This window comes from Dendropsophus ebraccatus, chromosome 1 (assembly GCF_027789765.1).
Source record: "Dendropsophus ebraccatus isolate aDenEbr1 chromosome 1, aDenEbr1.pat, whole genome shotgun sequence".
Classification (NCBI taxonomy): Eukaryota; Metazoa; Chordata; class Amphibia; order Anura; family Hylidae; genus Dendropsophus; species Dendropsophus ebraccatus.
The window spans coordinates 211,575,233-211,601,123 of record NC_091454.1 but is presented as its reverse complement, the minus strand read 5'-3'; the positions used below and the strand labels follow the sequence as shown (position 1 = coordinate 211,601,123).

General features: G+C 44.1%; 2 protein-coding genes across 7 annotated transcripts; one reads left to right on the top strand and one right to left on the bottom strand.

The window, feature by feature from the left end:
* The first annotated feature begins 2,293 nt into the window (after positions 1–2,293).
* S1PR5 (sphingosine-1-phosphate receptor 5) lies at positions 2,294–13,000 on the top strand. 2 transcript variants are annotated; one of them, XM_069973891.1, is made up of 2 exons: positions 2,294–2,396; positions 10,657–13,000. In XM_069973891.1, exon 2 carries the CDS (start codon positions 10,886–10,888, stop codon positions 12,032–12,034), a length of 1,149 nt encoding a protein of 382 aa, XP_069829992.1. In that variant the 5' UTR covers positions 2,294–2,396; positions 10,657–10,885; the 3' UTR covers positions 12,035–13,000. The 2 variants fall into 2 exon arrangements, with proteins under 2 accessions (XP_069829992.1, XP_069830060.1); XM_069973959.1 differs by lacking the exon at positions 2,294–2,396 and adding an exon at positions 10,234–10,308.
* A 212-nt stretch (positions 13,001–13,212) lies between these two features.
* Positions 13,213–22,487, bottom strand: SPC24 (SPC24 component of NDC80 kinetochore complex). Of its 5 annotated transcripts, none has more exons than XM_069946487.1 (6): positions 22,171–22,487; positions 19,203–19,422; positions 18,971–19,115; positions 17,535–17,639; positions 15,605–15,681; positions 13,213–13,483 (listed from the first exon to the last, which is right to left on the bottom strand). In XM_069946487.1, exons 2-6 carry the CDS (start codon positions 19,366–19,368, stop codon positions 13,377–13,379), a joined length of 600 nt encoding a protein of 199 aa, XP_069802588.1. In that variant the 5' UTR covers positions 19,369–19,422; positions 22,171–22,487; the 3' UTR covers positions 13,213–13,376. The 5 variants fall into 5 exon arrangements, with proteins under 5 accessions (XP_069802588.1, XP_069802614.1, XP_069802597.1 ...); XM_069946513.1 differs by having other exon boundaries at positions 22,320–22,474; XM_069946496.1 differs by lacking the exon at positions 22,171–22,487 and adding an exon at positions 22,038–22,092.
* Between the last annotated feature and the right edge of the window lie 3,404 nt (positions 22,488–25,891).

Here is a 25,891-nt window from a genome sequence, read left to right as displayed (position 1 = left end):
GGGGCGCCATAATGGCTCGGAAACCGCAACACTATTTGCTGCAATGATCAACATTACTTTTCCTATGTATTTTCTATTGAGAAAGCTGATGATGTTCCACCATACTGTAAAAGCATTTCCCCCCCCCTTTTTTTTTTTTTTAGAAATTTCATCAAGACTGGTTTATCTATTGTGGGAAATATTTGATTGATTTGTTCTGATTTGCCACCTATCCTGGGTGACAGATAACAGAACCTATGTTAAAGGGGTAATGCAAGCTTAGAACATTTTTCTTGCAAAAACAGCACCACACTTGTCCTCAGGTTGTGTTTGGTATTACAGCTATGCACCATTTTGCTTATCCCCAAAGGCTGTACAGTATGTCACGGTGTATGTATCCCATGGGATAATGGTGACAATAACACATTTCTGAGCAGGAACAGGTATGGCCCTAAACTATCCTGGGCCTCCAACTAACTCCCAGCGGGAGGGGAGGCTTGTGTCATCCTTGCCCCTCTACAATACTCTAGACCAGTGCGTCCCATTTCCAGGCTTCACAGACCACCTACAGGTCATGTTTTGAGGATATCCCATACAACACCTGTGCATAATACCTGATGCACTGAGTATAATAATATCACCTGTGATAATACCCGATGCACTCAGTATAGTTATATCACCTCTGATAATACCTGATGCACTGAGTATAGTTATATCACCTGTGAAAGACTAAGGCCATGGTGGCCATGAGGACTGTGATAGACGGCTAATGACCTTCTGTTCCTCTCAGAAAAAAGGCAAGCCTAGAGAACGCCTTCCTCTTCTCTCTGGAAGGTTCCTTAAATAAGTCTGTGTGTTCGCAGATGTCCAAGTATGAACCCTATGTACTGTATAAAACATAACAAAGCCACGGTAAAGCAACACATTTTATATATAATATAAACATATTACATATGTATATAGTAAAACTGTCTCAGTTGCCCCTAGCAACCAATCAGATTCCACCTTTCATTTCCCAAAGAGCCTGTGAGGAATGAAAGGTGGAATCTGAGTCATACGGGTGAGGGGGGGCAGTCATACGGGTGAAGGGGACAGTCATACGGGTAAAGGGGACAGTCATACCGGTGAGTGGGATAGTCATACGGGAGATGGGGCAGTCATAGGGGTGAAGGGGACAGTCATACAGGTGAGGGGGACAGTCATGCGGCTGAGGACAGTCATAGGGGTGAGGGGGCAGTCATACGGGTGAGGGGGGCAGTCATAAGGGTGAGGGGGGCAGTCATAAGGGTGAGGGGGGCAGTCATACAGGTGAGGGGGGCAGTCATACGGGTGAGGGCAGTCATAAGGGTGAAGGGGACAGTCATACAGGTAAGGGGGGCAGTCATAAGGGTGAAGGGGACAGTCATAGGGGTGAAGCGGGACAGTCATAGGGGTCAGGGGGCAGTCATACCGTGAAGGAGACAGTCATACGGGTGATAAGGACAGTCATAGGGGTGAGGGGGCAGTCATACAGGTTAGTGGGACAGTCATAGGGGTGAGGGGGCAGTCATACAGCTGAAGGGGACAGTCATACGGGTGATAAGGACAGTCATAGGGGTGAGGGGGCAGTCATACAGGTGAGGGGGGCAGTCATACGGGTGAGGGCAGTCATAAGGGTGAAGGGGACAGTCATACAGGTAAGGGGGGCAGTCATAAGGGTGAAGGGGACAGTCATAGGGGTGAAGCGGGACAGTCATAGGGGTGAGGGGGCAGTCATACGGGTGAGGGCAGTCATAAGGGTGAAGGGGACAGTCATACAGGTAAGGGGGGCAGTCATAAGGGTGAAGGGGACAGTCATAGGGGTGAAGCGGGACAGTCATAGGGGTCAGGGGGCAGTCATACCGTGAAGGAGACAGTCATACGGGTGATAAGGACAGTCATAGGGGTGAGGGGGCAGTCATACAGGTTAGTGGGACAGTCATAGGGGTGAGGGGGCAGTCATACAGCTGAAGGGGACAGTCATACGGGTTAGGGGGACAGCCATACGGTGAGGGGGACAGTCATACGGGTAAGGGGGACAGTCATACGGGTAAGGTGGGCATTGATAAGGGTGAAGGGAACAGTCATACAGTGGAGATTTCTGCGACAAAACTGCTCGGTGTGAATGTGACCAAAGGTGACTGGAGGAAACTTTGAGGAGAGAGCAGGAAATGTTGAGGATCCAGTGTGAGCAGCTAGAGACCTGTGTATGGAGGATAACTGTGGGGCAGGCACAGGGGCAGGCTATTGTAAGTGTAGAGACTGGGCAGGGCTGGGAGCACAGCGCAGGGAGGAGGAGGAGGGCTCAGTCTTATCTGCTAACAGCCACAGACCTGGGAGCTCTCCGCTGCTCCTCCAAGAACCTGGCAAGCTTGGACATCAGAACTTCGCCTCTCACAGTAAGTCGCACACAAGAACTACAACTTCTTCCATCATCTTCATTTTTTGGATTTCTTATCTTCCTTGCACTCCCCATCTCTCCTTAAGAGCCTGCAGTGCACAGCAATGGTATGCTGCATCTCAGCTATCCCCTGCTCTAGTGCAAGATTCATTCCAGATGTGCAGAGAGGTATAGGATAGTATAGCCTGCCTAGAATAGAGTGTAAGCTCTGCGGGGCAGCCTGCATGGTCCTCGCCAGAGCCGTCCCTTGTCACCTCTTGATGGACTATATGATGGATGGGTCATGGCTCGGGGCATTACCTCATCTCTGGTTGGGCACAAAAGGCAGATTAGTGGGAGAACATTCTATCCTTCCTGCAGGGAAAGTTGGGGAAATGGTAACTATGACTGATTCACTTGCTGATTATACAGTATATAGAGCAAAGCCAAAAACTGGTTTCTGTAACGTGAGAACAGGCTGAGCAATCGTCTGCATTTAATATTTTTACTATGTGGAGAAGATGTTTGTATCGTAGTAGATGGATAAGTAATAAATTGTGAGATGAAGGAAGATAGATAGATAGATAGATAGATAGATAGATAGATAGGAGATAGATAGGAGATAGATAGGAGATAGATAGGAGAGAGATAGATAGATAGGAGAGAGATAAAGAGATAGAGATATAGATAGGAGATAGATAGATAGATAGTTAAATAGGAGATAGAGAGATAGATAGATAGATAGATAGATAGATAGATAGTTAAATAGGAGATAGATAGATAGATAGATAGGTGATAGATGATAAATAAATAGATAGATAGGAGATAGATAGGTAGATAGATAGATAGATGATAGATAGATAGATAGATAGATAGATAGATAGATAGATAGATAGATAGGAGATAATAGATAGGAGATAATAGATAGAATAAAGATAGATAGATAGATAGATAGATAGATAGATAGATAGATAGATAAATGAAAGTTAGGTGATAGATGATAAATAAATAGATAGATGATAAATAGATAATACATAGATAGATAGGAGATAGATAGGTAGATGATAGATAGATAGATAGATAGATAGATAGATAGATAGATAGATAGATAGATGATAGATAGAAAGGAGATAATAGATAGGAGATAATAGATAGAATAAAGATAGATAGATAGATAGATAGATAGATAGATAGATAGGTAGTAGATAGATGATAGATACTATAGCCTCCAAGTGTTAAGCTGATCATAGATGTCTATGAGTGTATGATTTCCAGCACATCACCAGTAATCTGGCTGCAGAGCACTGTGCAGTTACATCCAGTGTTTGCCATCCCATGTTACCTGCCCTGGGTTCTGTATTTGTATTGTATACAGACAGTATACATGGGGTCAGTATAAGCGGTAGCAATAGCGGGTGCTGTTTACACTCCTGAGAGTGTGGCCTCAGGCCATGGTTGTTGGTGTAATGGGATGCGCACTAGTGTTGTGTACAGTGAGCGGATTACAATTTCTATGGGACCTGTCACTGGACCCCCGGGCATAAGCTCAATGACCAATTCATATGCGATTAGCAAGTAAGTGTGGAGAGACTGCAGCCTGCCCGGTGACTGTGCTGTCCCAGCACTATGTAAGCCATAAAAAAGAATATCATGCCAATCCCAAACAATACCACCAATCTGTGCCAGAAAATACCACCATGTAGTATAAAATAAGTGTGATATAGCCCAAATAACAGAATAATCTAGTGACAGATAATACCATTATGCTAAACTAAATTGTACAAACATATAGTGAAAGATACCAGCACAGTATATATCAGAGAATACCATCATATAGTGCCAGATACCAGTATCATATAGTACCTAAAAAATAACACAATATAGTGCTAAATAATAGCACAATACATATCAGATAATACCATCATATAGTGCCAGATACCAGTATCATATAGTACCTAAAAAATAACACAACATAGTGCTAAATAATAGCACAATACATATCAGATAATACCATCATATAGTGCCAGATACCAGTATCATATAGTACCTAAATAATAACACAACATAATGCTAGGTAATAGCAAAATACATATAATATAATACCACCATATAGTGCAAGATACCAGTATCATATAGTACCTAAAAAATAACAACATAGTGCTAAATAATAGCACAATACATATTCAATACCATCATATAGTGCCAAATAGCAGTACCATACAGTGCCAAATAATAACACTATGCCATGCAAATAAGTTTAATAGTGCCAAGTATACCGCCATGTAGTCCCATCATATAGTGTTAGATAATACACTCATGACCATCCAATACTATGCCGAACCAGAGTATAATATACAATACCACCATATAGTGTCAGATAACACCTCTATGTCATGCTAAATACTACTATCATGCCTTGCCATACAATGTACTATATAGTGCAATATAGTGAAAAATTATTACCAATTATGAATGATAGCCACCATTTTTGGCACAAAATAGTGGAGTAAATTATTTATAGATGGTGGCAAGCAGAAGATGAGAAGGTTCTACTGAATTTTTGTCCAGATATGCAGTACCACCTAATGGCCTGGAGGTGTCAGTGTTTTGAAAAGCAATCTGTCACCAGATGGACCAGCCTATATTCTAATTCTTTTCAAATGCCATACAGAATGAAGTTCTAGAGCTGAGCTGCATTACAATAGTTCAAGCTTCAGAGCTGAAATCTTCCAGCATATAAAACAAAGCTTGTTCTATACATTTGTACTGTGAAGTGTTGCAGCAAAACTTCAACTACTCGCAATGTGCTTTGAGCCTGCAGCTGTCAACGCATGCTGGGGGTTGTGGTTCAGAGCCAAAGGTTGGAGATCTCTGCCCCGGCATATGTCTTCTCAGTGCACGCTGTGGTTGGGATAGGTTATTTCTTAGTGACTGGTTGTCCTAGAGAGCTCACACAGATAGAAAAGTAGGGCACATAAAGATCAGGAGCGGGCACATAAAGATCAGGAGCATCGTCGATTATCTGGATTTAGTAACTGAGGTTACTAGTGACACCTGCAGGAAGCAGAGGGAACAACAAGATGTACATCTAAATACTGGTGTGGTCGTCGCTCCGTAAAATTCCTCTCCCTGACACCATAATACTATAACTGTGGGTCCTCTGAGATTGTCCGACTCCTTCCCATCTCACAGACACCGCCATCTATTGTCTGTCTGCAGGGGAAGACAGTGTTGTTTTTGACTTTTATAGAGGGATGTGAAGAGGACGCCCTTATATAAATAGCTAGAGATAAACTTTCCTGCTTCATGGGAAATAATAGATGTCCGGCGCGTTTCAGGAAATCTACTGCAACCAGAAAACAACTATGTCTGTATAATAACCTGAGCACATGATTATAGCACATAAACAATAGGTGGTATTTTTTTTCATTGAGCAGCAGCAGTAAGGGGTAGTGGCTGTGTTGGGAACTGCAGGGCTGCTCAAGCCCTGATCCCAGCACAGTTAGATATCGCTAGTGCTGCTGCATCCAGATACTGAGCTTCCCCTAATGTCTCGATAATACATGTTAGCATTAGGATAGACATAGCACCTGGGGAAGCTGTCTGTATCACTAGCTGTAGCTGCAGCCCTCTGGACACAGACAGCTTCCCCACATGTAATGTCTAGTCTATATATCTATTATATAGACATCAGGGGAGGCTCAGTATCTCCATACAGCAGCACTAGTGATATGTATCTGTGACAAGACCAGGGCTTGAGCTGCCCTGCAGTTCCTGACACAGCCATTGGTGGTAGCAGAGGGGCCATACCACCTATTGCCGATGGCACTCTATATAATATAAAAAAAAAAATTCATACATATTTAATAAAATGATATTACAAATATATATATATATATATATATATATATATATATATATATATATATTTCTTTGCCACAATACCCCTTTTGGACTGATGTACGAGACGCCAGTCTTGATGAATCCCCCCACCCCCCTTGTTTTCTTTATTGAGGAGTAATTTATGCTCGGGTCTGCTGGGGTCAGAAGGCTTTGGATTTCCTTTTTGAGCTTTTTTTGTCTTTACAGTAAAAAAACAAAAAGAAAAAAGAGGAAGTAAAGAGCGGAGTGGAGTAAAACACTGGCTTGTTTCGTTACCCATATTGTGGAGAAAACAAAATAGTGAACCCCATGTTTTTTTAGAAGGTCAGAGGCCATATAACAATACAGGTGTAAGAGGAGACAACGTCTGTTCTCTGGTACGGAAATCCTCTTAGGCCATTCTTAGGTAATTGAAACATTTCAGATTCTGATCTATTAGATCCCAAGAGCGTCACTCACTCAGGAGGACTCAGCACGTCCATGTCATACAGAGGCAGCCCATTAGTTGCAATGAGAATGGTGTAATACTACTTTTTGCCTATGGTGGCAATGCAGGCGAATCGTACACACTGCCAAGTGATTATTGGGGTACCGATATCTTATTACAAGGACTAAGTATCAGTATTTGTGTAGCTTAAAGGGGAAGTCTAGCTAAATTTATTTATTCTTTAAGAGAATCTTTATATATCTCTGAAATTCCCCTGGAAGAGAACTTGGAGACATTGAAGAGACACAGAAACCGCACAGACAGAGGTCAGGGAATCCTTGGCTTTCTTGTACTTATTATTAGTAACAACCACCGGTTCTCTTTATCCCATTAACTTCTTCTTTTTGCCGATTTGGAAAAGTACCCTCATAGTTGTGTCCTCACTATGGTGATCTGTATAGAACGATTATACTTTATTATGGGTCGGCACTTCCAGCTGCATAGCTCTGAAGTTCCTCTATGTGGCACTGCAGTTTATGGGTACATGCAAGTAAAGGGGGAACAGTCTCTACCCCGTGCACAGCACAAAGTTGCTGCAAATACCAATGGCCAACAGATACTTTTTCATACGTGATGTGAACATACTTCTGAGGGATAGCCGATCAACCCTATAGGGGATATGCACATGATGAGGGAGGGATCTGCTGCCTCTCACCAGAGAATAACAGCATTCATTCTAAATTCTGGAAGCACAGATGGATATATTGATGGTACCATATGTCTCCTTGACCTAACAGCGTCAGCAGTGAGTTGCAGATGATGGATTCGCTTGTACCCCAATATTGTGCTGAAGTGAAATGAAATATGACTTGCAGCAGTCACAGGCTACTTGCAGCGTACCAGCCCTGCCTCTAACCATCTGTGACATTTGTGGTTTACACTTTTATTATACTGCATCGCCAGAAAGTCATAAATGTAAAGAATCAGTGGTTTAGGGGTGGGGGAAAAAGAATACGTGTAAAGCACAAACTTCAGTCGCATGGCATCGAAAGGTTTACAGGTCATTAAAGGGGAATTCCACCTCCATTTCTATTCTAGCATGTCATGGTGTAGAGAGGTCAAGATATCATTGGACTTTGTTACCTAAGTCCTGCTACTCTTTTAGGCTAGGTTTGCAGGACAGTCTATTAGTAACTCTTTATAAGCATTGCACTGGAACACATTACATTGTTAGCCGTTTTCACCGAATCACGCCATTGATGGGCTTAGCCAACTTTGGGTCTTAAAGGGGTATTTCAGTTTGACGACGTTATCTTTTTAACTACAGGGCGAGCTGGAAGCCCACTATAACTACTAGCCTCCAGCTCATCACAAGTGGAACTACTGACAATGCTTTTTGGTCACATATTCTGTAAACCCAAAATATTCAGAACTGAGATATGGCCAGGTAAAGCCAAGGGACTCCAACCAATGACTCAGGGGCCTGTGCTGTGGGGTTGACCATAGTCCTGAGTAGCATGCTCAAGTCTGATTGTTCAACACTTGATTACCGGTGGCTGAAGAAGTTGGATACAGTCTATGGTCGTATCCATGCTCGGGTTGCGCTCATTACGTACCCTAAGCAAGGAAACGAGTTGACATGGTTACAATGGATTTATATGTATGGCCCCCACATGGAACATTTCTCCAAAAGGGAAACACAGATAAATGATAGAGGATTATGACATCATTGGGAGAAGGTGCCACCACTATTGTTCTGTACTGGTGGTCACGAAGTTTGTTGTCAGTAAAAAGGTAGGCATGTCTGGTGGGGACAATCATATAAAGAACTCCAGGAAAGGCTCTTTAGGACATTGGCAGCAAGTTTGTTTTAATTTTAGGTTTTGTCTATTTCTGATGAACTCATGAGATTACTTTAATTTCTACTGTGTGAGAGCGTTCCATGAAGTGACATGACAGGACGTGTACAATGTAATTATTACTGTCAGGTACATGCTGGCGGCCTCTTACGTCTATGTGCGTGTTCTAGTCTCCACTCCCTCATTCCCCTTCACTTTGTGGTCCGAAAAAAAATCTCCATGTGAGAATATAATCTGCTTTTTATTATATTATTTACTGTATTGTATATCTTACATTCTCAATATCAGAGGAACGTTATCCTCCAGGCTGGCAGATACTGTATGTTCGTCAATACAACTTATGGTGAATGTTCACGCTGCGGATCTGTGGGTTTTCAGTCGAAAAGAGTTTCCCCTTGAGCAAATGGCACTTTTTTTTTTCACACTGGGTGGTAATCGGCCACGCAGCAAAATGACAGTGTCATGTGTGAAACCACCCTGGTTGTGGGTAATGGGAATCTACCATCTATTATATGTAAGACAGACATAGTCAAAAACATGTCAATTCTTTGAGCGAAGGTGTACAACAGATTATGATGACCCGCGGCGGGGGTTCTGGTTGGAATTTCCACCTGTTTTCCTCAGTGTAAACGTACCCTTACATAGCATCAATTCACATAACTGGGTTGTCTATTTAATGCAGGACAGGTCCTCCAAGGGTTAAAACACTCTTTGTAGTTGCTTTCATTTCTTGCAAATAGATTGGGAGACCTTCCGCTATTGGCTAATGGGTTTTCTGAACTAGAGAAACTCAATGAGGTCTGCAACAGAGGTTGGACAACTTGGATTGTGTCTTAGGATGGTATTAAATGGGTGGATTACTGTATAACGTGAGCACTCATAGATTGGCATTTGTTCGAAGATACAGACGTCTCAATCACTGGATCGTTGGACCTCTATCGTTTGTTGGCCACATGTCCTCTATTTCTTGGCTGATTCCTGGTCGTAATAACAATTATCAGCCTATTTGGTTTATCAGCCAGCGTAATGGGGCCGATGGGAAGGTAGTATGGCTCTTCTCTGCCATACATAGCCCATGTAAGTATTGGGGCTGATAGATGCCAACAGCTTCAGCTCTGGAGAGCCATATGGCTTTAAATTTAAAAAAAAAAAAGAAAAAATGTCTGAATTTTTGATCTTTCTCTGCTTTTCTGGGATATGTGTGGAGCCTTCTGATCGGTAGAGTGAAGGGATGGATATAAGCAGACAAGCTGAAACAACAGTTGACCATAATCCCCTTGTTATGCCAGCTTTACAGAAAAGACACATGGAGTCCATCTTGAGTTGTACAAACATTAGGTTATGATATGGCAAAAGTCCCTTAATCCAACATTAACAGAACCTGAGAAACTCTTAATCCGAGATTCCAGACTTTTTCAATTTTGCTGGAAGCATCTACTGGCTGTGATATTGCTTGAATAATAATAGAGCCCCAACATCGTTCTGGTGTGTCCTGCATTAAGGTGTTGCATGATGGCACAGCTATCACAGCAAACACGTGTAAAAGTTGCTCCGTCATCTTAATGTTGCCTGCGTAGCCTAAATATTTGGCACTTTTCCTCCGAAAGATGAATCAGTGTCGACAGGAGCCTGTTAAAACAAAGGGCCGAGCCTCGTGGATCTCGAAAAGTAGGAAGTCTAGATATTAACACAAAAGAAAGTACCAGGCAGAGTTGAGCTCACTGCATATAATGCTGCCAGAAGATCAGAACTAATCCCTACAGGTCAGAGCTTCTTCTATTATTCTTCGTCGTAATCTTTAGAGTGTCAGCTCCGCAGATCAGAATTCATAACTACTGGCATTATTCTTATGGAGCATTGCTGTCATATGGTATTTCATCTAGCTTGTTTCTACATTGTTCACTGTATATTATATCATTGCTTTTGTATTAGAGTAGGTTCCGATACTAGTGTACATCCCACTGTATGTTCTCTGTTACTTCTTGTTTGCACATATTTTACTTTATGCCCTTTAAATAAGTTGTGCATTAGTTTCTGATATATTCACAATCTACTTTTTTTCTGGAAATTAAATATTGCTCTAAGTTTTCATCTCTCTTTTCTTCTTCTAGGTCACTTCGCCATGTGCGGAGGTGCGGATATTAGATGAGGGAACACTGACACTATGTGGAGACCTGGTGGAAATGCAGCAACATAAAATGTGTAGGTCTTTCGGATGAGACAGCAAAATACATGGGAAACCAACAATCCATGCCGGGATTATATACTTCTGGATGTTGCTGACCATTCGTCTTCTGTTGGTCAGGTCAAAGTTCTAATTTTCCAGACCAGCCGTGAACCATGGATGGTGTAACGCACCAGTATCACCTAAGCCGGTTGTACAGGGAATACCAAAACAATAGCGTTATCGCTCTTCATTACAACTACACAGGCAAGCTGAGCACCAGCAGATACAAGGGTGGACTAAAGGCAGAGGCTGTGGTCTTCTTGGTGGTATGCGTCCTCATCGTTCTGGAGAACCTTATTGTACTTTTGGCTTTATGGCGCAACAAGAAGTTTCATTCGCCTATGTTCTACCTCCTAGGCAACTTGACTTTGTCCGACCTCCTGGCTGGAGTGGCATACATGGTTAATATTATATTGTCGGGGGCAAACACACTCCGGCTAACCCCTGTTATGTGGTTTGTAAGGGAAGGGGGTGTTTTTGTTACATTGACTGCCTCAATCTTTAGCCTGCTTGCGATTGCTATAGAACGACACATCACCATGGTTCGCATGAAGCTCTACAGTGGAGACAAACAGGGACGAATGGCTTTGCTCGTAGGCGCAAGCTGGCTCGTCTCTATCCTGTTGGGGGTTCTTCCAATACTGGGATGGAACTGTATCTCCAACCTTCCTTCTTGCTCTACCATCCTACCCCTATATTCCAAGGATTACATTTTGTTTTGCATCACCATCTTTCTGGCCATCCTTATCTCCATTGTTGTCCTCTATCTACGCATCTATAGGATTGTTAAGCTGAACAGTCAAAGGCTTGGCACACTAAGGAAGGGAGCATTGAGAAAGTCCCAAAAATACATGGCCTTGTTAAAAACTGTTACCATTGTGGTAGGAACCTTCATCGGCTGTTGGCTTCCTCTTTTCGTCCTTCTCCTCTTCGATGTGTCGTGTGAAGTTAATGCATGCCCCGTCCTACTAAAAGCTGATTATTTTCTTGGTTTGGCCATGATCAACTCTTTTCTAAACCCAATCATCTACACATTGACTAGCAGAGACATTAGGAGAGCCATTCTGAAGCTGGTCTGCTTCTTTTGCTTTGTCAATGAAGATGGAGAGACAAGAGGGAGATTCGGGTTCTTCCCGGTCATTGAACGAAGCACAAGCAAATCTGAAAAGTCATCGCACAAGCAGGAGGGTTTGGAGACTACGGTGTCTTCAGGAAATGGGACTCCTACACCTGTCAAGTCTCTTGTGACCAAGAAGTATTGAGCCAAGATATCAAAATACTTTTGTATCTCTAAAAGGGAATTATCAGAGCCCCCCTAAATCTTATCTGACTGGATTGAAAATTATGAATTATTTTGGAAACATTGGGAGAGAAAAATCCTTTAAATACCAAATTGTTGTCTTTGGTTCAACCTGGCAGGAACATAGATTTCCAGAAATGTTCCTAATTTGTCAATATTTCATCGAGGCATGGATAGGACACTACAGTTCTTCTAGTTTCATGTAATTTTCCTTCAACTGAGAATGTACCACATGACTAGAGATGACCGAACTTTGAGCATGCTTGGTTTAATCCAACGCGAGTGTGTGCAGCATTTGATTACCGATGGCTGAGACAAACTGTTCCAACTAAGGCCGGCTATAAAGATGCAACCATATCACAGTGTAATAGCTGCCATTGATTAAAGGGGTTATCCAGGATTAGAAAAATGTCGCTTTTTTCCAGAAACAGCGCTACTTTTTTCCTCAGTTTGGGTGTGGTATTGCAGCTCAGTTCCACTGAAGTTAATGGAGACGAGTTGTAACTCCACATACAACCTGAGGATGGGTGGCGCTGTTTTTGTAATCCCGGATAAGCCCTTTAATATGAATTATGGGTCTCATGTCATTGTTTTTGCGTTTCTTTCTTTCTTGCCATTTTCTGGCATCCTTTATCATTATGTGATGGCCAAATGTAGCAATAGTCTTTTCCAAAACCCTTCATAGTCTCCGCAACCGGCAGGTACATGCATACAAACACAGTGGTTAAGGAACACCTTATGGACTTGCTTGGACAGCTTGTTGTGTGTCTACATAATTTCAATCCACTAGATTGATCCCACAGTGGGATTAATGGGGTAAAATGTACATTTGTATATGTGTGTATATTGAAAATGTATAAATTAATTATGTATTGTATCGAACAGCATTAACATCAATGTATAGCTCCCAAGAAAAAACTAAATAAAAGGGGGAAAAAAAAAGTCGTTGAGTATGTGTGTCCAAAAATTTGGTGAATACCAACCTGGTGGGCAGTGGTTAGGTGGCTATAAATATGGCAGCCGAAGCCACGGGATCAGCTGACCATCTAACGAAGTGCTGCAAAACTACAACTACCATCATTATAGCAAGGTGGGTGATCTATTTTATTTTTTTATTCTCTCAATAGAAAAGGCTTCCGGAAAAATTGACATTTAATTTTATTTACAGGAAGAATGTGAAATGTCTGGCGGTCAATGGCTAAAGACAACATGATATACACAAATAAAAATGTCACCTTGTAGTTCCACAGTAGGTGACACAACATGGAGGATAACAGGGGTTAGAGCTGTGGACTGAGGCCCGGTCACCAGTCTGTGGACTGGAGGCTCCAGAGGTAGTCACAGATGAAGCTCTTGGAGTGCTGCGAGCTGTCGATGCTTATGGGCTGAGCGATGTCTCCTCCATAGTGGACTGAAAAGGCACCACAGTAAAGGAAATTTAGTTGATAATAATGTATATTACTATATCATGGGTGAAAATGATGTCAGTAATGTTAGGACCCTGCCCACTGTCCATCAGTCCTGTTCAGCTTCCCTCTGGCACAGATGCTAAAACTGATCACAATGTTGTCAATGGGATTGTTCAAGGTATCCAACGGCTCTATGATTTTTGCATTGGTCTATGAGGAAAGCTGTTAGCCATCAGTTAAAACGTTCAAAGGACTTTCTAATGCTACGTTTACACGGAGCGATTATTGGGCGAATTTTCGCGATAACGATCGAATTTGAACGATAATCGTACGTGTAAACGCGGCGAACGATTGAAAAAATCGATTGAAAAAAATTTGTTGTCTGCGATCGGAGCGGCGGGGGTGGCGATCAGGGCAGCGGAGGGGGCTGCGGTTGGGCGGGCTGCGGGCGGGCCGGGCTGCGGGCGTACGATCGCAAAACGATTTTTCCGTACGATACATCGTACCGTCTAAACGCTGATCGTTATGAAAAAAAAAATCGTTACTCCGACATCGTTAATCGTACGATCGGGCCAATTATCGTTTCGTGTAAACCCAGCATAAGGGTGCATTTACACAGAAAGATTATCTGACACATTATCTGCCAAAGATTTAAAGCCAAAGCCAGGAATGGATTTGAAAAGAGGAGAAATCTCAGGCTTTCCTTTATGACCTGATCTCTGTTTATAGTCTGTTTCTCTCTTTGGCTTCAAATCTTTGACAGATAATCTTTCTGTGTAAATGGACCCTAAGGGTCCTATTAGATGGCGTGATTACAGTCTAATCAATAATGTAAACGAGTGCTGATCTGAGAGATCGACGCTCGTTTACTGAGCCTATGACATGGCTTGATAATCGTTTAGCATTGTTAGCGATGTCCGTGCAGCCCTTGCCCTAAACAGTTATACTTTACCTCTGCCTGCTCCTAGTGTTCACTGCCCTCTGCTCGCTTCCCAGAGCTGCTGCTGTAGCTTCAGAGCGGGTCTCTAAACTAACAGGCCGCTAGCCAATCAATGGACCGGATCCCTGCCAGTCGCAGCTCCAGGAAGTGAGCAGAGGGCAGAAGAACACCAGGAGCCTGGAGAGTTAATGTTAAAGTTTTTTGTTTTGTTTTTTACACAGTTGTCTGCCGTGCATTGCTATTACATGTAGCGATTAAGGATGGTCCAAACCTGCCGAGGTTCGGGTTCGTATGAACCCGAACGCTCGGCATCAGATCCCCGCTGTCTGGCCGCTCCGTGCAGCGGGTGGATACAGCGGGAGAACCGCCTGGAAAACTGGGATAAAGCCTATGGCTATGGCTGTATGCCAGTTTTCCAGGCTGTCCTCCCGCTGTATCCACCCTCTCAGCGGAGCGGGCAGACAGCGGAATCATTGCCAAGAGTTCAGGTTCGTACGAACCTGAACCTCGGCAGGTTCGGACCCTCCCTAGTAGCGATGCACAGATGGCGGCCGATGATTTTAGGCGAGGACCAAAAGACAGAATCAGCCGATGATAGTTGTCTGATTTGGCCGACTATCGCTCCGTGTAATAGGGCCCTAAGACTAAATGTATGGGCGATCTGGTGGTGATTGGTTCCCTTTAAGTGTGGTTGTGTTTTATGAACAATTTTTCTGGAACGCTAATGAAAATTTTACAAAATCAGATGTCAAAAAGGATAAAGTGATATTCTGTGTAATCGGATGTTTTTCCTTACACCGACACCAGGAGGCAGATGAGGTTATCACCAGACTTCCAGTAGAAGCCTACAGTGACAAGAACAGATGGCATGTACTAGTAGCAGGGGTTGGGAGGGTGCCTTGTACAACTAGGACCTCCCAGACCAGTGCTGCTTAAAGCTGGCCCCAACCTGGACCTTTAGGTCCTTTCCATACATAGGAATGCGTGAGTTTGATAACAAGCCACATGTTCCCCAATAGTCACACAATGTTGCCGATCAATCCTGGCTACACTGCAATTGCTATTGGTGAATGCATAGTAACTGAAATGAGGAATTATATCAATTGTCAATGCTTGGCTTCAACCCATAGGTGGCACACAACCATAGTAAACCACAATAGGAGAGCCATAGAAGAAAGGATACCGCCTTTGATGAGTGTGGCGTCACAACTGTAATCCCAGTCGATCTTGGTTACTGAGTGGAACAGCTTTGCCATATACCTGCAGAAGGAAATGTAACACAGACGGTGTTATAACACACTAGAGAGGTGGACGCATCATAAAACACATCAAAAAGTACAAAGATGGGGTTATCCAGGATTAGAGAAACCATAGCCGATTTCATCCATACACAGCGCCAGTTTGGGTGTGGGGTATTGCAACTCAGTTCCATTGAAGCACAGGGGTGATGCTGTTTTTGAAAGAAATCAGCTATGGTTTTTCTATTCCTGGATAACTCCTTTAAAACCAGACCACCATGCATGTTTGCAAATCTCCATCTTCTACTATGTGATATATGAAAACAGCAGGTCCCAGCAGTGCAGCCCACGTTTACGACATACATACAGAATACCCTAAAGGAATATGTTTTAAAAGTATTACAGTGACATAAGAAAAAACTTTTGATATGTTACAAAGACACGTCAATAAATCAGATCAGTCTGGGTACTGAGAAATCCACTGAACAGTAGATATAGCCAGGAGAAGCATGCTAATGAGTGCTTTGCTCACCGGGTCACTGCTTGATCTTGACTTGCAGGAGACTGGCTTCATAGACTTACAATGCAGCCCACCTCCTATACATGTCAGATTGAGCAGTGAGCTGGGGACTGAGGCGCATAGCAGTACTCTTCTTTCAGTTATATTAAGTAATTGGTGGGTTTCTCAGCATAAAGACTCCAACCAATCTAAAATCTAGATATGTCTGTGTAACATCTCAAAAGTATTTTTTTTTCCCAGCCACTGTAATCCTTCAAGGTTAAGTATAAATAATAACTCTATATGGAGTGAGCCCCATCTAGTGGTGACTGCAGGCATAACATCTCTATTTATAAGCTCTATCTAGAGATGAGTGCAGGCATAAAATCTCCATGCAGTGCGCTCGATCTAGTGGTGACTGCAGGCATAACATCTCCATGCAGTGAGCTTCATCTAGTGGTGACTGCAGGCATAACATCTCCATGCAGTGAGCTTCATCTAGTGGTGACTGCAGGCATAACATCTCTACGCAGTGAGCGCCATCTAGTGGTGACTGCAGGCATAACATCTCTACGCAGTGAGCGCCATCTAGTGGTGACTGCAGGCATAACATCTCTACGCAGTGAGCGCCATCTAGTGGTGACTGCAGGCATAACATCTCTACGCAGTGAGCGCCATCTAGTGGTGACTGCAGGCATAACATCTCTACGCAGTGAGCGCCATCTAGTGGTGACTGCAAGCATAACATTTCTGGTTTTGAAATTTGAGCACCATTGTAGCAGTAGCTGCTTGCCGAACGTGCCAGGAAATCTTAAAATGACAAAATTTATCTGAAGTCTCTCATTCACTTTATGAAGGCCAAAAGACCACACTATTCCAGTAAAAGGATGTATACTGAGCAGTATTTTCCGTAAAGGTGTTATCCTTTTCTTTCAAATCAACTGGTGCCAGAAAGTTAAATAGATTTGTAATTTACTTCTTTTTAAAAATCTAAAAGTCTTCCAGTATATCCTACAGGTAATGTTTTTTTTCCAGTCTGACATAGCGTTCTCTGCTGCCACCCCTGTCCATGCCAGGAACTGTTCACAGCAGCAGCAAATCCACATAGCAAACCTGTACAACATTGCCTGCAGGACATACAGCAGCTGATAAGTATCGGAAGACTTGAGATTTTCACTGGAATACCCCTTTAACATGGGAGCCTATGGGTGATAGAAGCCATTGTGTGCCTATACTATAATATCGGTCAGAAGTACAGGAGAAGGTTTCCATCAAATCATTCTCTCCACATATACCTCTCACAAACACTGAAATAGGGTATAAAAAGAGCCTTAGTAGGCCTCGCCAAGCCCTAAAGAGGAGGCAGCAATACTCACAGTGCAGAGGGAATGACTACGGTAGTGTCCTCAGTCGCCTCTCTCTCCACCTCAGCAATTTCATCTTCCAGCAGTTTCACCTCCTCCAGCTCCTTTTGCAGGAATGTACGGACATTGAGGAAATAACGTGACAAGACACAAAACCTGACTACTAAAGTCACTGTGACGTGATCCACATATGTATACTGGTATTCTGAAAAGGAATCCTTATGACTTCTAAAGCCATTGTGACGTGATCCACATATGTATACTGGTATTCTGAAAAGGAATGCTTATAATGTCTCCCTCGAAGTCTATGGGGGATAAGTATACAGCTATTTCGGTCCTCCATTATACAGTGGTATCGCTGGTCCTCTCGTTGCCCTGGGTTTACAGTAGTAGTGATACCAAAGGGACTTTTATTTGTACAGTTGCTGGTAGTTGTAGTGCCACCATCATGCCAATGCTACTCATTAGAGTTCATATGCACAACCCACAGCACTGAGGAAACAATGGCAGCATTAAGTCTTATTATTATTATTTTTAATAAAGCTGATAAAAGGGTATTCCTAACAGATATAGGGATGGCATTACTTAAAGGGGTATTCCAACTTAAACACTTTTCCTCTATGCACAGAATGGGTATAGGTGTCCCAGATTGTGGGGAACTGCTGATCTTTAGACTGTTCGCTGATGCTTGATTCATTGTCTATGGGAGCATCAGAGATAGCCTAGCAATAGATTTGGCCATGTCCAGTGCTCTCATAGACAATGAATAAAGTGACTTTTTACATGCACAACCTGCTGCTCCATTCCCATGGGAGACTTTGGTCCCTGTTCTTAAAATAAATGTACCATCGGTCCTTTTTTTTAAAACACTTCTCAGTTCCCACTCTCGGCGACATCCCTTCCGTGACGCGCCTCCATTAGAATCAAGCAGAGCCGCCTCACCAGGGAGTAGTGCAGGAACAGGGCTGCATTTTGAAAAAAAAAGACCACGCCGCTAAGGTACTGCAAAAAAAAATAAAAAATGATGGTACATTTGCTTGCAAGTCTTGGGCTGGGACAAATTTAGGGTCCATTGATTTTCATTGGGCTGTTTACAATGTATGTTATAGGGATGCGTAGAAGTCTTACGAACTTACGATGCGAACTTACTGAAGTGATTTCCATAATGTCCACAAAAAGTATGGATCCATATCATTTCAACTATTCCCACCTTTTTTAAATATCATCTATCCACTTTTTTTTATGGATCTGCAAAAAAGTATGGCATTAAGGACAATTTGTTTGCAAATTGCGGACCACGACTGCAGTCATAATATACGGTCCTGAAACATAACTGAATGTGTGAATAAGGCCTTAATGTGGGACTATTAGAAAATATAGCTGACAATCACGAGACTTTGGATAATTGGGATCAGACGTCTGCCCTCACATTCGGCCATAAAGGATATTTGTTGCTACTTTCCAGGGAGCCGTTCTTGTCATATACGGCCTGCAGCTCCTGCTCAATGTTCCGCAGTTTTGACGACGTCTTCTGCTTCACTTCTTCCGTTTCCAGAAGGGTCTGAGCTACTTCATCTTCTACAGACAAGAAATCTAGACGGGATAGTTCATAAGGATACATTAGCTCTGATGTAACTATTGTACCCACCCTGTTATATCCGGACACACAGGAGACTGTACCTCTAAAGAGGTCCGACACCTGGCTCTCTGTCTCTATAAGAGAGTCAATCATGGCTTCCTGCCAGTCAAGGCTCTTCTTCAGGACGGCGGCGGCATCGTCTGACACCATGACTTTCATGATCTCCCGACTCACGTCCACATACTCCTGTATCTGTTCTCGAAACATTTTACCAGTAATGTAAATGTGAAGGCGGAATCGATCCGGACTGATGAATGTGGCCTATAATAGAAACAATATGGTATACATAAACAAATTATATACAACAATATAGTAATATAATATAGGGTAGATAGCAAAACACACTGTATGACATTACTATGCTAAGGAAGTTATACGCCAAACAACCAGTAGGGGTCACTATGTTCAAAATCTTGCCTAGTTTCTGTGTACAGCAGGGGCTACGGCTCATATTGTATACTGATGCAGAAAACACAGCAAACATAAAGATCCATGAGTCAATGCAATGGAATACATTACAAAAGGCCAACACGTTTCAAACTCAGCAGTCCAGTCCATCACTGAGGTTAAGGGTTAAACCAGTCACATGGCACACAAGTGTCTTCCCGTGTACCCTGCGGTAAAGTCATAAAGTGCTGAGTGGAAAAGTTTTGTACAATGGGATTTTCCAGGCTGTTTTACAAAATGACCAATGGACAGGAAATGGGTTAAAGATCCACTGACTTTAAAAAAAAAATCTATCTATAATATAGCTTTATTAAAGAAAACTTGATTTATTTATTTTACATTGACTGTCCCCACTGCTGCCTCCAATGGCCATATTGGGAACTGCAGGGCTGAACAAGCCCTGATTTTGGCAAAGATAGCTATTAGAGATGAGCGAACCGGGTTCGGGTTCGAGTCGATCCGAACCCGAATGTTCAGTATTTGATTAGCTGGGGCTGCTGAACTTGGATAAAGCTCTAAGGTTGTCTGGAAAACATGGATACAGCCAATGACTATATCCATGATTTCCACATAGCCTTAGGGCTTTATCCAACTTCAGCAGCCACCGCTAATCAAATGCCGAAAGTTCGGGTTCGGATCAACTCGAGCATGCTCCAGGTTCGCTCATCTCTAATAGCTATCACGAACACTGCTACATGCAGATACTGTCTATATGCATGCTAGCATTAGAATAGACATTACACTGGGGGAGCTGTCTGTGTCACTAGTGCTGCAGCCTCTCCTGATGTCTATATACGTTACCATTAGAATAGACATTAGACTGGGGGAGCTGTCTGTGTCACTAGTGCTGCAGTCTCCCTGATGTCTATATAATACATGTTACCATTAGAATAGACATTACACTGGGGAAGCTGTCTGTGTCACTAGTGCTGCAGTCTCCCTGATGTCTATATCAGTGATTTTCAACCAGTGTGCCGTGGCACACTAGTGTGCCGCGACACAAGGTCGGGTGTGCGGCGGGGAAAGTTCCCCTGCAGATCGCTCCGCTGCTGCTGTCCGCCTCACCTACTGGCCGCCTGTAGCGCCTGGACGCGCTCCTCTTATCCAATCAGCGGAGACCGGGAGCGTGGTGCGTTGCGGCGGGCCGTGATGCACGCATCCAATCAACGTGTGCGCTACGGCCCGCCGCAGCGCACCGCACTCCCGGTCTCCGCTGATTGGAGGAGCACGTCCGGGCCCTACGGGCGGCCAGTAGGTGAGGCGGACAGCAGCGGTGACCATCTCGGAGGAGGTGAGGAGGAAGGGGGGGGGGGGGAGAGAAACCTGGGGATGAGGGAGAGAAACAGGAGAAAACAATGGGGGAGAGAAACCTGGGGATGGGGGAGAGAAGCATGAGGGAGAAACAGGGGGGGGGGGGGGGACACAGAGAGAAGCATGAGGGAGAGAAAACTGGGAATGGGGGAGAGAAACATGGGGGAGAAACAGCCCGTGAACCCCTCAGGATATGCTGGGAGTTGTAGTAGATATGAACAGACATCTCAAAGGGTTGTCCCGCTAGGAACTACAACTCCTAGCATACGCTGAGAGCTCCAGAAGTGTTTGGCATGCTGAGAGTTGTAGTTATTGTTATTCACAATTGTGGTGACAGATACAGATCAGTCCAGGATGAGACAGGGTCAAGAGGGTCGCTTCTCTCTGCTTTTTTGAGTGTCCCCAGCATCAGTTCCACACTGGGACCGACTGCAGTACAGCACAGACATCAGGACCCACCAGAGACTCCTCCAGTGCACCCTGATGACTGATGACCCCTTTAATGATGCCTTCACACACCGGATCCGCAGCAGATATGATTTCATGCTGAGTTCAGCTATTTAGATCAAATCAGCTGCAGAAAATCCACTGCTGATCCGGTACGTGTGAACGTACCCTAAGCAGATGGGTAGCAGTACAATGGGTAGGTCAGTGGGGGCCCAAGCACATTTTTTGCACATGGGCCCTCTGCAGTCTATCCGCCCCTGTACACATTCTCTCTCACACTGCCAAGCTTGGCCAAGGACATCTGCCCTCAAAAACATGTATAAGAGCCAGAAACGACCACTGTTTGGTCACTAGCAGACTACACTGAGGTCATTGAAGTCAATGGGGCCCCCCGTCGATTGTCTTATACCTCACCATCACATCTTGAACAGAACGCCAAAATATATGGTACAATATATATACCACAAAAAGGACAAGGGGAACATAAACCTTTCCCTATTATCTGTATTCTGCTCCAACCATAGACCATAACAATAGAAATAACTGCACAGGTGTGAACAGGCCCCTGTATAATGGAGTCTGTCAGCAACTATGCAGCCATTCTGAGCATGAAATGACAACAGCTCCTAGCAATGAGAGGCCGCCATTATTATTATTTACTATTACTACACCTTCCCAACACCTCATATCAACAGTCCCGCCCTCTGCTGTCAATCATCACCACACACTCAGCTGCCCCGCTTACTATCCAATCACTGACGAGAACCGGTGTAACAACGGCGGTAGTCATAGCAACCCACATACCTCCCGTCCAATCACAGCGCACCAGGTTCCCTGCCTCGCTGTAGGCGTTTAGGAGACCGTTTAAATTTAAAAATTCCCGCCCAATCTTCTTCGTTCAGCTAGCGCTGTGTGAGGGGAGGGGGGCGCGCTCGGCGGTCGCTTCTCCTCACTTTCTCGCGTCGGATGCTAACCGGCCCGGGACCGGTAGATGTGGGCGGTGTACAGCCGGGGTACTCGGCGTGTGTGTCCGAAGCCCGCCTTGTGCTGACAGGAGGAGTGAGCCGGTTCTGCCTCACCCCGGGGCGGGCTCTCACTGCTGTGACCAATGGTGAGGCGGCTGGGGGAAGAGAACATGGCGGCCGTCACCTCAGCGATGCTGCGTGTAGTGATAGAGCACGGGGTCGCAGCGCGTCATAAACTTCTGATTGACCGGCATATTTTATGCGACTTTTTTATTACCAGTCGGGTTGCACTTGATTTACCTTGTAGTTTATGGTCACAAAAGTTATATAGATTTGTAATGGTGTATTTACACGGAACGATTTTATCGTTTGAATTTGAATGAGCGATAACGATTGCATTTGAGCGATAATCGGCTCATGTAAACGCAGCAAGCGAAGAGCGAGAAATCGTTCATTTTGATCTTTCAACATGTTCTCAAATCGTCGTTGGTCGTTCGCTAAAAATTCGCAGATCGCTTCGTGTAAACAGTCTTTCACCGATTTACCCTATGTGTGAGATAGGCTTAAACGATCGCAAACACGATTTTTTTTAAAGAATTTATTTGTCTAAACGCTAAACATTATACAAACCAAATCGTTGCTTCAAAACCGTTAATCAATTGGGTGGATTATCGCTTCAGACCATTATTTACTTCTATTTAAAAAAAATCTTCGATCTTCCTGTATTTATCAGCTGCTGTATGACCTGCAGGAGTTGGTGTATTCTCTCCAGTCTGACACAGTGCTCTCTGCTGCCACGTCTGTCCATTTCAGGAACTGTCAAGAGCAGCAGCAAATCCCCATATAAATCATCTCCTGCTCTCCAGACTGGAAAGAATACAGCACTTCCTGTAGGACATACAGCAGCTGATAAGTACTGGAACACTGGGGATTTTTTTAATGGACGTAAAATACAAATCTCTGGCACTTTCTGACACCAGTTGATTTGAAAGAAACTTTTTTTTTTTTGTTGGCATACCCCTTTATTAACCGTGGAATGAGGGCAAAACAAGCTTGCCACTTGGCAGACATTAGTTAATTTGGGCCATTGTGTGTTACTTGTCACGCAACTTTTTTTACTGTGGCAAATTGGGAGTTTATAAAATAAAAAATTTCATGCTCTGACCTGCTGATATGTCCCTATAGTGCATGGGGTAAGTTTCCTACCTTCATCCTCGGCACCATTTGTAGTTTAACCCCTTAGCGACCCATGACGTATCTGATACGTCATGGTGCCGCTCGGGGTGTTCAGAACGGGGTCCCGCCGGGACCCCGCTCTGAACGGCGCTGACACGTGCAGCCGGGCAGTGCCTCTATTAGCCGGCGCGGGTCCCGTTGCCGCGCCGGCTAATTAAAGGGGTTGTCCGGCGATAAAAAATTATTCACAGAATAACACACATTACAAAGTTATACAACTTTGTAATGTATGTTATGTCTGTGAATGGCCCCCTTCCCCGTGTCCCACCACCCCCACCCGTGTACCCGGAAGTGTGGTGCGCTATACATTACCTGTCACGTGCCGACCACGGTCTCCGATCGTCAGCAGTGACGTCTTCTTCGGGAGGCCAGCGGATCTTCCCGAGTGCCGGCCGCCCTCTGCAGCGTCATCCGAAGCTCAGCCGCGATTGGCTGAGCATAACTGTGCTCAGCCAATCGCGGCTGAGCAGCTGATGACGTGGCCGCGTCATCAGCCGCGATTGGCTGAGCACAGTTATGCTCAGCCAATCGCGGCTGAGCTTCGGATGACGCTGCAGAGGGTTGCCGGCACTCGGGAAGATCCGCCGGCCTCCCGAAGAAGACGTCACTGCTGACGATCGGAGACCGTGGACGACACGATATGCGGTGAGTATAATGCACCACACTTCCGGGTCTAGCGTGGGTGGGGGGAAACACGGGGAAGGGGGCCATTCACAGACATAACATACATTACAAAGTTGTATAACTTTGTAATGTGTGTTATTCTGTGAATAATTTTTTATCGCCGGACAACCCCTTTAAGCCTCTAAGTGCAGCTGTCAAACCTGACAGCTGCACTTAGAGGCTTCAGACCTCACGTCCCTGGTGTCTAGTGGGACGGATCTCCCCCCCACGATGCGATCGCGGGGGGGAAATCCGTTCTTCTGCCCGTGCCGGGCCTCAGCGTCGGAATGACGCTGATCCCGGCTCGGCAATAGATTGCTATGGCCTGCAGCAGGCCATAGCAATCTATGACCGATCTAATCGATCTTTGCTGTGTATATACACAGCATTGATCTCTATGAGAGATCAGTGCTGTCTATATACAAGTCCCCCAGGGGGGCTTCTAGTTACAGTAAAAAAAAAAGTAAAAAAGTGTTTTGATTAATAAAAAGCCCCCTCCCCTAATAAAAGTCCAAATCACCCCCCTTTTCCCATTTTATAAATATAAATAAATAAACATATTTAGTATCGCCGCGCGCGTAATCGCCCGAACTATTAATTAATCACATTCCTGATCTCGCACGGTAAACGGCGTCAGCGCAAAAAAATTCCAAAGTGCTAAATTGCGCATTTTTGGTCGCATCAAATCCGGAAAAAATTTAATAAAAAACGATCAAAAAGTCGTATATGCGCAATCAAGGTACCGATAGAAAGAACACATCATGGCGCAAAAACTGACACCTCACACAGCCCCCTAGACCAAAGGATAAAAGCGCTATAAGCCTGGGAATGGAGCGATTTTAAGGAATGTATATTTGTTAACAATGGTTTGAATTTTTTACAGGCCATCCGATACAATATAAGTTATACATGTTATATATCATAGTAATCGCAACGACTTGAGGAACATGCATAACAAGTCAGTTTTACCATAGGACGGACGGCGTAAATGCAAAACTCCCCGAAATCAAAACAAATTAGTTTTTTTTTCAATTTGACAGCGCAAATGATTTTTTTCGGGTTTCGCAGCATATGTTATGGAAAAATAATGCCTGTCATTGCAAAGTACAATTGGTTTCGCAAAAAATAAGCGCTCATATACGTCTCTAGGTGAAAAAATGCAAGCGCTATGGACTTTTAAACTTAAAATGGAATAAGCAAAAGCGCAAAAACGAAAATAGGCTTTGACCTTAAGGGGTTAATCTATATGATAATGAGGAGGTTTGGTGCACTAGGGGCGGCCTATCACCCTCAGTGCACCAATCCACCATGGTCCGCCCCTTCTAATGAATATTCATACAACACACTGGGGTGACGTCACTGCAGAGTGCCGCCTTAGTATTCATTAGAAGGGGTGGGGCAGATTGGAGCAGTAGCCCCTCCCCCAATGCACCAACTGCTTTATTAACAAATGAAAGGAACTCCTACTATTCCAAAATAGCACTGAAGAGCAGGGTAAAAATTACTAGTGTGGAATGGAGTCGCGAAACTGTTCAGGTACATTCTCTGTACCCAACGGCTCAGCATTTTAATCCTGGCAGCTGGAGAAATTGGATGCTGCCCTCTGGAGTTCTAGAAAAGCCATAGGCTGTATCCATGTTTTCCTGGCAGCCCTAGGGAGG